The 13,111-nt window shown below is 39.9% G+C and overlaps 1 protein-coding gene across 7 annotated transcripts in view; it reads right to left on the bottom strand.

The window, feature by feature from the left end:
• Window positions 1–13,111, bottom strand: part of LOC122937794 (growth factor receptor-bound protein 10-like) — a 341,748-nt gene that overhangs the window by 45,652 nt on the left and 282,985 nt on the right. For all 7 annotated transcript variants that reach the window (XM_044292839.1, XM_044292838.1, XM_044292837.1 and 4 more), the window contains 2 exons: window positions 10,748–10,822; window positions 8,546–8,683 (listed from right to left, as the gene is read on the bottom strand). In XM_044292839.1, the coding sequence (XP_044148774.1) occupies window positions 8,546–8,683; window positions 10,748–10,822 (213 nt within the window). The remainder of the gene's footprint in view (window positions 1–8,545; window positions 8,684–10,747; window positions 10,823–13,111) is intronic.

The raw sequence follows: 13,111 nt of genomic DNA, 5'->3' as shown, positions 1-13,111 counted from the left end.
CTCCTTCAAAATAGGGATAAAGGCTAGGATCTCCTCTCTAGGGGTACGTGCCTCCAGGTGTTCCTCCAGCTGGGTTAACCAGACCGATAATGATCTGGAGGCGCAGATAGCTGCTATACCAGGCCTCAGCATAGCAGTGTTTGTCTCCCATGCCCGCTTGAGAACACCCTCACATTTCTTATCCATCGGATCTTTTAGGAGGACCATATCTAAGGTAAGGAAGTCTTTTTTGACATGCAGGCAATCGGAACATTGATCTTGGGAACTTTATCCCACGAGGATGAGTCTGATTCTGCAAAGGGGTATTTACTTTTTAAAAAAGGTATACAGAATAGTATTTTGCCTTTCTGGATCATTCCATTCTTTAGGAATCAACATTTTAATGTTATTATGGACGGGAAAGACCTTCCTTTTCACCCAATCCTTGAAACATTTTATCCTGAACTGATTGGGATTCCTTTAAGTCCTCAATCTTCATAGTAGCTCTTATTGTTTTTAATAATTTTTCTGTATCTTCAGGAATACAGAAAGGCTTCCCCGATTCATCCTCCGAAGATTCGGACTCTGCCTGTGAGAATATTTCACCCCCATCCGAGTCTGGATCACATGGGAATTCCGAAATCTGATCTTTGTGGTTGATGGTTGAGGGGAACCTGGTGGTAATCTTGCGTCCATCACCGTGTTTACTTCTTCCTTGATCATATTTCTTATGGATTCTAGGAAGGATGGGGATTCTTCAGTCACTACTTTGTCTGTACACCTGGGACAAAGTGCTTTTTTTAGACTTGGGCGGCAGAGATTTTTTGCACATTGCACATTGCACATTTTCTACGCACCAAATCTCCCCTAGAGGTCTTTACTGTGCTGGCCTCCCTGCCCTATAAAGAAAGATTAATTTTGGGGGCTAAATTAGCAACTAAGAAATTAAAATTAAGGCGGCCAGCACCAACACCAGTGGGGGGGAAAAAACTATACAACTGTGCTCCCCTTCCCCCAAAAGAGATAGCCTGAAAGGGACAACTCTTTAGGGGAAGGCTTACCAGGCTTTGGGCGGTAGAAGGATCAACAGGTCTGCGGAACAAGTTAGGAGCTTCCAAGGAAGCGGACATGCTGCAAATGCAGGACTCAGTCTGCTGCGATCCATGCTCCCGACATTCTCCTGATATCCGCCAGGCCTCTGACGTCATGTTCTGGCGGAAGTGACGTGCAGAGACCTTGCAATGCAGAACTCTTGCCAAGAAGTTCTAACCTGACAGGTGCCGTAACCGGGGAAGCAGACGCCTGGGGCCGCCTTCACTGAAGGGTTTATGCCAAAGGAACGGGACAGAGGTGCCAGGTCCTCTTTAATCCCAGTCCACTGCACAGACCCTTCCGAATGGGGCAACTGACAGGCCGTGCAAGACTTAACACGGATTCCCGACTCTGCAGGAGCGGCTTCCACGCGATCCCGCGGACAGGAAACAACCACTGAAGCAAATAAAGGGAGGGGTCCTTTTAAAAACTTGAGCTTCTACGTTGTTTCCTGTCCTGGGGAGGTGGGGACTCCCTCCTGAGAGTGCCGTTGTGGAGGCGCTGGGAAAAAGACAAAATAGCTGCTTTTTGCTCATCCACCACTCACAAATACTGAGTATAAACAGTTATCAAAATGGTAACAATGAAAACTACAAGTGATCCCACAAAAAACAAAAAGAAAAAAAAAGAAAAAAATCAAGCCTTCACACAACTCCATTGAAAAAAATATAATAAATTATGGGTCTTAGGTAGTGATGAGTGAACCTGTGGAAGTTACGAATATTCAAAAAACTAATATATCAGTTTTTCAGAATATTCGTAATATTCTAAAACAAGAATATATAACAATACAGCGAATATTCGAAAAAAAAAAAAAAAAAAAAAAGAATGTAGAGCAATTTAGCCAATATAGTACTATAATTTTTTTTATGGTTGTAATTTTTTTTCAATCTTTACTTCAGATGAGAAAAAAATTACAACTATTAGACAATGAAGATTATAGCACTATATTAGCTAAATTGCTCTACATTAGTTTTTCGAATATTCGCTATATTGCTATATATTCTTGTTTTAGAATATTCTGAATATTCGAAAAACAAATATTTTTTTAGAATATTAATTTTTCCCATCTAAAGTCATGATTCCTCCCTGTTTAAGTTGCTTGTGGGCCAATGACTCATTGGCCCACAAGCAAGAAGCAAGGAGGAATCATGTTTTCAGATGTAAAAAAAATGAGGAATATTCGATATAGCGAATATATAGCAATATAGTCAAAATATTCGCGAATTCTCAAAGTTGCAATATTCGAGATAAAAATTCATAATTCGAATATTCGCACTCAACACTAGTCATCAGCAGGTTTTAACAGAGATACAGAGAGACTGGAAGAGTCACAGAAAGGCATAGAAGTGGACATCTTTTGACCACATTCCACACTAATGACTGCTTCATTGTGAACAATGCCCTGCGTAAACGAATGTGACAACTCCAGGCCTCAAATGTCAGTGTTTTTTTTCCAATTTTTAGCGATTAATCTAGCAAACTGAAGAGACCTCAAAACAACAAAATTATCTTTTAGCCTTATTATCCCACAACTACTTCCAATAATAGTATAAAGGCTCAAGCACACAGATACAATTTTTTTTTTGTCAGCATCCAATATGCTTTTTTTGCAGGTCGGATGTGGGCACATTCACTCCAATGGGGCCGCAAAAGATGCAGACAGCACTTCTTGTGTCTGTACCATGTCGTCTGCAAAATTACAGAACATGTCCTAGGATAGGCCTGTTCAGTTAGAGGCTGGCCATTCCATTCCGCAAAATGTGGAATGCATATGGCTGGTATCTGTGTTTTGCGCATCCGCAATTTGCAAACCGCAAAACAGCCAACGGTCCTGTGCATGAGACCTAAATCGGATCCAATGGAACCAAAATATCAAAGCAATTTATCTCAGATATAACTCTAAACCAATAGATGTGAAGCTTGAGGCACTGCCACGTCATATAGATTAAATCAGAATGAGCTATTTGGCATTTAGGACAAAAACGGTCATGCTCAGAGTCAAAGTTAATCAATATTTTAGGAGTATAACAAACAAAAAATAAACGAGAAACTCAAAGAATTATTCAGGAGAAACCTTAGGAATTAACTCCAGTATTCAACCAGACCTATTCTTTAATTGGAACAGACATTTCTCCCCACTTTGTACATAAATTCCATCCCTTGATTCCTCAAATATGTGGCAAAGTGTTTTAAACAGAAACACGATCATTCCCCCAAAGTGGAGCAAATGCAAAAAAAATAAATAAATTGTATTCCAAAAATCCCAACTGTATCCCACACCTTTTCGAATATTCTAGCAGTGAAATACCTTTCAAACTCATTTCTTAAAGTCTGTGATTAATGTAATCATTAACACACTTGAGTCAATACACTGTTTTTAACAGATGAATTAATCCAACCTACCAACATATCATCAGCGTCTATCATCTACATTAATTGTGCTGCTAAAAAAATAAAACAAAAAAGGTTGCCACATTAGTCTCCCCTTTATCGCAGTGTAACATCAAAGTCTATAATGCAATCCAAGATTCCTCCCCCCCCCCCCCCCCCCAAATCATAGATCTTGCAGGAGTGACCAAGATGAAACCACTTCCTTATTGGGCATTTCTGAAGAAAATATAAGTCTTGGGAAGTATAATCATTTGTCAGAAATTTGAGCCGCCAGTGATAAATGCAATTTCTGCCCTATTTTAATTCTCTAAGTTTCTGAATCCAAGGAATTATATTAAGCTTCAGATAATATTTAGGATCTTTAGAGATACAAATCCCTAAGTATTCAGATTTATGTACAATTGGAATACCAGCAAATTGCGTTATAGGCTGCTTGTTTTGAGATAAACGTCGGCCCTGCTTTGTCTGCCAATTTATTGTTATACCTAAAAAATTTCTAACATCATTGACAGTATCACGTTAGGGACAATATTCAATTTCCAAACAAACAAAGGAAGAATTTTAGTTTACAATCCAGAAACTATATTCTATCTTAAGCATTGGGCAAGAGGTTCTAAAGTGCAATAAGCAGGGTTTCCTAATATTCTGAGATGTCATGATCCCCGGGGCATAAATATCATCTGTTTTGGATTAATCAGTTTCCCGATTATATTACCGAACCCAATTGCCATAATCTTTGCCAAAATTTTGTAATCAACATTAAGCAAAGATATTGTGCGATAAGAGTCTACCTAAAAATAATAAGGGCCTAATTCATAGACTTAGGTAATATACCCGTTTGTCAGGCTAGAGTATAGACTTAAGTTAGAATTGGTACTATTATACCGGAGAATTTCCAATATAATTCTCCTGGAATGCCATCTGCCCCTAGGCAAAGAATTTATTACTTCCATTATTTCTCTTTCTTGAATCTTACCACCCAGCAACTCATCTACACAGGTACATTTATTTTGTTCAAATGTCTCAGCATCTTTCACCTTTGTGATTCTTGTAGTTCTGATTTATATAGTGACTGATAAAAATTGAGTCAGTAATGATCAATCTTTTATCATGATTGATGGCCATAATATGATTTCCCCCTCGTCTTAATTTTTTATAATATAGCAGGAGAACTATTCCCATAACAAAGCCAGTTAATTTTGGCATTCTTAATACTTCTTTGCTTGCTGAAAAAAATATTCATGCAGCCGCTGTTATTGCTCAAACCATCTTTCCCTAATAACTATTGTAGGACACCCAATGCAATTTTTCTCGCTCTCAATAACATCTTAGTCTTCTTTCACACTTGCGTTTGGCTTTCCGTTTGAGAGATCCGTTCAGGGCTCTCACAAGCGGTCCAAAACGGATCAGTTTGCATTCTAATGCATTCCGAATGGAAAATGTTCCGCTCAGAATGCATCAGTTCAGTCTCCATTCCGCTTTGGAGACCGACACCAAAACCCTGCTTGCAGGCTTTTGGTGTCAGTCTGATAAAACTGAGACAAACGGATCCGTCCTGGCACACAATGCAAGTCAATGGGGACGGTTCAGTTTTCTCTGACACAATCTAGCACAATAGAAAACTGATCATGACTTTCAATGGTGTTCAAGACGGATCCGTCTTGGCTATGTTTAAGATAATACAAATGTTGATCCATCCATGACTGATCCTCAAAAAACGCGAGTGTGAAAGTAGCCTTAATTCTAACCAGCTGTTTTGTTTTTGTTTTTTAGTACAGTAACTTGTTTAAAAATGATCCTTCTGAGATATGCCTTTGTATCCTATACTAAGATTTCCCTTCATCCCAATTCAAAGAGAAAAAAAAATAAAAAATATATCCATATCCTCTGGATAGGTCATCATTATCTAATCTGTGGGAGTCCAACATCCAAAACCCCCACCAATCAGTTGTTTTGAGAAGGCACTGGAGCTCCTGTGAGCACTGATGCGTTCTCGTAGCTTACCAAGCACAGCACAGTACATTGTATAGCGTGGTGTGCTTGGTATTGCAGCACAGCCCCATTCACTTCTATGAGGCCGAGCTGCACCTAGGCCCTGTGACCGATGAACAGGTTGACACTGGCCTAAGAAAAGCTGAAAAAAGGCTGCGATGGTTACAGGAGCACTGATGCCCTCTCAAACAGTTGATCGGCGGGGGTCACCGGTGCTGGATCCCCACCAATCAGATACTGATGACCTGTCCAGATGACATCAACAGCATGTGCTCTAGTGGCCACTGTGATATTACCAGGAAGTGTTATATTGGCCACTGTAATATACTGTACATTACTAGGAAGTGTTACATAGGTCACTATTATACACTGTACATCACCAGCATGTGCTCTAGTGCCCACTGTAAAATTACCATAGGGTCAACAAGGAGACATACCATATGGGGGCTACAACTTCTAGTCCCCATTCAGTATAATGTCTCCTTGTTGTCCCCATACAGATATGTCTCTGTGTGGCCCCTGTACTATGGGATAAATAGGTATTTATCATAATATATATATATATATATATATATATATATATATATATATATATATATATACACACACACACATACACACATATACATATACACATACATACACAGGTCCTTCTAAAAAAAATTGCATATTGTGATAAAGTTCATTATTTTCTGTAATGTACTGATAAACATTAGACTCATATATTTTAGATTCATTACACACCAACTGAAGTAGTTCAAGCCTTTTATTGTTTTAATATTGATGATTTTGGCATACAGCTCATGAAAACCCAAAATTCCTATCTAAAAAAATTAGCATATCATGAAAATGTTCTCTAAACGAGCTATTAAACTAATCATCTGAATCAACTAATTAACTCTAAACACCTGCAAAAGATTCCTGAGGCTTTTAAAAACTCCCAGCCTGGTTCATTACTCAAAACCGCAATCATGGGTAAGACTGCCGACCTGACTGCTGTCCAGAAGGCCATCATTGACAGCCTCAAGCAAGAGGGTAAGACACAGAAAGAAACTTCTGAACGAATAGGCTGTTCCCAGAGTGCTGTATCAAGGCACCTCAGTGGGAAGTCTGTGGAAAGGAAAAAGTGTGGCAGAAAACGCTGCACAACGAGAAGAGGTGACCGGACCCTGAGGAAGATTGTGGAGAAGGACCGATTCCAGACCTTGGGGGACCTGCGGAAGCAGTGGACTGAGTCTGGAGTAGAAACATCCAGAGCCACCATGTACAGGCATGTGCAGGAAATGGGCTACAGGTGCCGCATTCCCCAGGTCAAGCCACTTTTGAACCAGAAACAGCGGCAGAAGCGCCTGACCTGGGCTACAGAGAAGCAGCACTGGACTGTTGCATGTCATTCGGAAATCAAGGTGCCAGAGTCTGGAGGAAGACTGGGGAGAGGGAAATGCCAAAATGCCTGAAGTCCAGTGTCAAGTACCCACAGTCAGTGATGGTCTGGGGTGCCATGTCAGCTGCTGGTGTTGGTCCACTGTGTTTTATCAAGGGCAGGGTCAATGCAGCTAGCCATCAGGAGATTTTGGAGCACTTCATGCTTCCATCTGCTGAAAAGCTTTATGGAAATGAAGATTTCATTTTTCAGCACGACCTGGCACCTGCTCACACTGCCAAAACCACTGGTAAATGGTTTACTGACCATGGTATTACTGTGCTCAATTGGCCTGCCAACTCTCCTGACCTGAACCCCATAGAGAATCTTTTGGGAGAAAGTTGAGAGACGCAAGACCCAACACACTGGATGAGCTTAAGGCCGCTATCGAAGCATCCTGGGCCTCCATAACACCTCAGCAGTGCCACAGGCTGATTGCCTCCATGCCACGCCGCATTGAAGCAGTCATTTCTGCAAAAGGATTCCCGACCAAGTATTGAGTGCATAACTGAACATAATTATTTGAAGGTTGACTTTTTTGTATTAAAAACACTTTTCTTTTATTGGTCAGATGAAATATGCTAATGTTTTGAGATAGGAAATTTGGGTTTTCATGAGCTTTATGCCAAAATCATCAATATTAAAACAATAAAAGGCTTGAACTACTTCAGTTGGTGTGTAATGAATCTAAAATATATGAAAGTCTAATGTTTATCAGTACATTACAGAAAATAATGAACTTTATCACAATATGCTAATTTTTTTAGAAGGACCTGTATATATATATATATTTATTTATTTTTTTATTTTATCGCGATACATTTCTGTTTAGTTTTTGTGCCAATATTTTTTTATATCGCCCAACCCTATGGCCACACTTAAATCCATACTGAAAAAGAATAAACATGGCACACTAAACACAATTTTAAGGTTAGGAGTAGTACATCAGAGATGCAATCAAATAAAACTACTTTTAATACTGATAGTGACGTTAGTTAGTGACATCTCATCAAATCAACACATCACAACAGGTTGCGACATACTACAAAAAGAAGAAAAAAAAAAAAACACAAACACGGACCCCGGGATAGCCTGAGACCACCGAAACAGTTTGCTCACAAGGAGTTGGCCGCAGAGAGTTACAGAAGTCGTTTGATTGAAGTGATTGCCTCAAAAAGTTGTGTAACAAAAAACATTAAGTTAGGGTACCATAATTTTTGTCCAGTTTCATTAATTATTCTGTTTAACCAGAATTCAAAAGCAATGTCTGATTTTCATTTGTAGAGCTTCAGTACATTTTTATTCATTATTACTTTTGTCAGTTGAAAGTTATTTCATTGTGGTGTTTTCTTTCTTTAACGGAAGGGTACTAAAATTTTGTCCACGTGTGTATGTGTGAATGTCGCAAAATGTAAACACAAAGGAGGAAGTGCTGTTTTGGTGGCATTAAAATCTATAACTTGTAAAAATCAAGTCCTCATATAGCTACATCGACAAAAAAAAAAAAAAATATATATAAAATATAAATAAATTATACATATATATATATATATATATATATCAGCTCTTAGAATGAGACTATAGAAAAAAAAAGCTTGGTCATTAAGGTGCAAAACAGGCAGGTCATTATGGAGTTAAAGTTGACTTTTTCCAAGAAAACTATACCTTTGAACTTCCTTTCATTGAGCAATAAAGACCTGAACGCCTCAAACATACAAATAACTTCTTCCAAGACTTTTTTCCTATCTCTTTAACATACAAAGAACCTTGAATTTCTGGACAGCTGTTGGCATTCAAGAAATTCTACAAAAAAAAAAAAAAAAAGGGGAGATCATGCATGAATTTTATCAACTGCACAGCATTTACATAACAAAAAATTTGACACATCCTTCTATGTCTGTGAAGGTTCTCATTTATCCAGGTCATGGTATATCTAAAGAATAAATCAAGGCAACTGGACTTACTGTAGATTTCTTGAAACAGTTTCACTCGTTCTTCCACCGAGCTTTCTCAATTCTGAGTGACTGTACAAGAATTCTCTGGGAATAAATATGTAACTGAACCAACATCTGGTAATTATGCCCAGCATGAGGTCAGAGGTCATTATACCCAGCATGAGGTCAAAGGTGCTGATCCATTATCCTAATTGGAGTCAGTAGGTGATAATGAACTCGCAGAAAAATGGGTCAGGAGAGCATTGTATGTGACAGACATACAATGCTGTCTTGACAGCTTTTTCTGGGAGGTCATCACCTACTGGCTCTAATTAGGATAATAGATCAACACCTTTGACCCCATGCTGGGTATAATTACCAGATGTTGATTCAGTTACATATTTATTCCCAGAGAATTCTTGTACAGTCACTCAGAATTGAGAAAGCTCGTTGGAAGAACGAGTGAAACGGTTTCAAGAAATCTACAGTAAGTCCAGTTGCCATGATTTATTCTTTACAGACATCCTTATATGAAACATTCTCTAATATGCTGAACGTAAATATTCACATAGATGGGGTATGTAAACTTTTGATACTTAAATCAGTCTATAATCACAGCAAGCTATTTTACAAGCTGCATTATTCGTTGCAGCAATATCTGCAACTCTCCTATTCGGCTGATGTTGTAGAAACAAACCTATTAAGATGTAAATTTCTACAACACATCTGCAGTGTGTAAACATACCCTTACGGGTTCTGCGCAGGGTGTTCCAGCAACCTAACTTCCAAAGACTGTCGATAGATCTTGTTTCTTCAATATCACCAATTTCGATATTTACTTGCACTAGTTACTGCTCAAAGAAGAGATGTCACTTGGACATAATTTTATATAGCAGGCTAATGAACAGTCTGCTCCAAATGCAGTAGGTGCTGGCTCTGTAATAAAGCTGACACTCGCCTATAATGATCAGGATATCAGATCTGATCCTGGTCATTTAATGTCGATGTAAATAGTGACCGCAGCATTTGAATGGTTAGAGGGAGGGGACTCAGTCTGACTCCCAAATGCAACCCCCACTGTAAAACTGAGGGGTGCTAAGGGGTTGCTATGGCATCTTGGGGCCTTGTGAACACTCTTAGGCCTGCCACTGTAAACTGCCTGTTGAGCCCTGCCTGCAGAATCTCCCTAGACAACAATTGTAAATTATTGCAGTCCATGGTATAAACGATCACATATCCTTGTCTCCTTGCGGAACTAAAAATAAAATTAAAAAAAGGAACAGTTTTAAAAAAATACATAATTTTTTTTTAGATCTAAACCTTTCTATAAATAATAATTGGTATCACCATGTCTAAACAGGTCTGAACTTCCAGCATGGTGAACTTTTTTAATGAGGGAATAAAATCAAAAGGAGCAAATTGCTGTTTTTTGTCCCCTCACCCCAGAAATAAAATTAAATAAAAAAGTGATCATAAATTTGAATTAAGCCAAAAATGGTACCAACATAAAAGCTTTCTTCACTAACAAACAAGCCCTCACATAGCTCTGTAAATGAAAAAAAAAAAAAAAAAATTATAGGGAGAATGTTTTTTTTTTTTTTTTACAATTTTAGCCAAAGATTTTTTCCAGTTATCAAATAAGATATGTTCAAATAAATTGTACCGTTAAGAACTACAACTTGTTACAAAGTTATTGCTCTTAAGGCAGGAAAGAAAAATGAAAACACAAAAATTGCCCTGGTTTTGACGGGGTTTAAGGTACTAAATGAGCACTGATCAATGTGACGTACAACTTTACTTATTTCAACCTTTCATGGAAGTTTTTCTGAACACCTCTAAAGGACACAGGGAGTTATAGCATTTAACATTCATTATGCTTAAACTTATTTTAGAAACTGATAAAAACAAAACAAAAAACAAATGACATCTTTACCTGCAGTAATTCAGATTTGGGAATGCTACCATTTGATTGCTGACACCATGCAACCATCTGTTCTGGAAAGAAATTCTTAAAAAAAAGAAAAAAAAAGGAAAAATCAACACAAAGTTAAACAAGCTTACCAATCAGACCTTTATGGCTTATCCACAGGCTTTGACAAATGTTTGATAGATGTGGCTCCAACCTTCTGGGACCCATAACTACTATAATTCCAGCACATTGGATGCAGTGATGCATTGACATGGCTACTGAGTGTTTCAACAAGACACCACCACTGCGGCTGGGTAAATTCAGGAGAACTAGAGTGGAGAAATGGGATCTCCCTGGTAAATTAAGACTGACACAACAATGTTTTGTCCTGGACACATGGTCCAGTGTGTCAGCGGCATCTCTTGGACCGACAGAACTCAAAGGAGCCGCGGGTCAGGCTGGGAGATGCAGCTGACAGACCAAGGTTCTTAGACCAATCACTTCTTTATTGCATGGGGATATCATGTGTTATTCCATTGCAGCAGCCCGATGGAATCTATACGGTTAAAATGCATCTATACGGTTAAAATGCAGAGATCGGTGCCAGCACCAATTTTGGCCATAGCAGCAGAGTGTCAGCTGTAAGTTACGGCTGACACTCTCTGCTAAAGGCGGCGGCTGTGTTCCTGAGCTGCCTCCATCACAGCCGGCACAGAGGAGCAAGGGGCATCGGGGGCAGTTGGGGGGAGGGGGGTCAATTACTAGGGGCACTGTGGGGGTCATGGCAGCACACAGGGGGTCATAGCTAATTTCAGGCTGTGATCTCCAGCGTTGAGATCACAGCTTAAGGGCTCATGCACAAATTTTCAAAAACCCAATTTTTAGGGACCAGTTCAGGTCTGATGTCACTTTGCGAGGCTTACATAGAAACCACCCAAAAATAACCCCATTCTATAAACTACACCCCTCAAGGTATTCAAAACTGATTTTACAAACTTTGACAGGGAGCGGAGCAGCATGACGTGAGCTACGGGCGTGCCGCGGTCCCCCCGCCCCCAACGCCGGCTTCAGCAACGGTCCCTGATATGCAGCGCTACAAGCCGTTCCCGAGACGCTGCTAAGCTGGGTAACTCTGGCTGAGACGCCGCACCTCCGAGCCTGCAGGACGAACCTCCCCCCGCTAATAGTGGAGGTCTGAAGCCGGTGACGGCCGAACTGAGAGCCTGGAGGCTTAATCTGTTTAAGACATCACCTGTTGGACTTTCTCCTGAAGCCCTGTCTGTTCTGAACACAGAGCGGTGGTGCTTTCTCTTCTCCTCTCCTCTCCCTCTGCGCTGTGCAGTCTGCTGCCTTACCTGCCCTGAAGCTCCGGGGGCCATTTAATTGTGAAGTCTTTTTTTTGTACCACAATGACGTTGTTCTGCTTTGCCACAAGACGCCTCCTCAAGTCCCTGATCTTCTACATTTTAAGTGGCTGTACCGTTTCATCTTTCGCCGAGTAGGTGACGGTCACTAAACGACGCAGGACGGCGTTGAAGACACCCGGACCAACGTATCCTGAAAAAATTATCCAGGAGCCGGGAACACCGCGAGATGAAAGACCCCTTGTTTTTCGTGTCATATTACAAGATATATGACATTTTCGTTTACGGAAACATAGGGCTTTACGTATTGAGTGGTGCAACATCTCTTGCATAATATAAAGTCTGAAAGTAGCCTCTCAGAAGGGGGTAGAGGGAGAGAAAAAAATAAGTAAAAAATGGGACCAAAGCTGCAAAACAGAAAGTCGGTTGGAAGTTCTTCACCGAAAGGTGGTACAGCTCGGAACACCATGACGCAGCTAGATAAATATCTTAAATCTCCACCCTCATTAAGCAAGACGAGAAGCAATCAGAAACAGTCAATGCAGACGGAGGACTGCGACCATACTGAAAATCTGCTAAACAGGGCAGGGAAAAAAAAGGGTATCAGAAGCAGACAATCATGTGCAATATCGAACTTAAATTAGCAGGCATACTGGAGGCAGTTAATACAACCAACCAATCATTAAGCACCCTGACAACCACGGTGGCAGCAGTGCAGACTGATATCTCAGTAATTAGAGACCATTTAAATAAAATGCGGCAACGTATATAAAATAAAATAAAAAAGTATGAAATACTGACTACAGAACTGCAAAAAGATACAAATCAGATTTAAAAAAAGGCTTGAAATAGTAGAGAGTGATAAGGCCCTGAAGGAAAAAATGGCGGATTTGGAGGACAGGTCCCGGAGAAGGAATCTCAAATTAGTGAATTTCCCGGAAGGGGCAGAAAGACGACCCAACGGGTTCTATCCAAAAATGGTTCTTAGATAACATAACATTTGCAGAAGCAGCCCCATCACATA

The sequence above is a fragment of the Bufo gargarizans genome, chromosome 5 (assembly GCF_014858855.1).
Source record: "Bufo gargarizans isolate SCDJY-AF-19 chromosome 5, ASM1485885v1, whole genome shotgun sequence".
NCBI lineage: Eukaryota > Metazoa > Chordata > Amphibia > Anura > Bufonidae > Bufo > Bufo gargarizans.
Note: the sequence above shows the minus strand (reverse complement) of the source record. Positions and strands in the feature narration are given on the sequence as shown.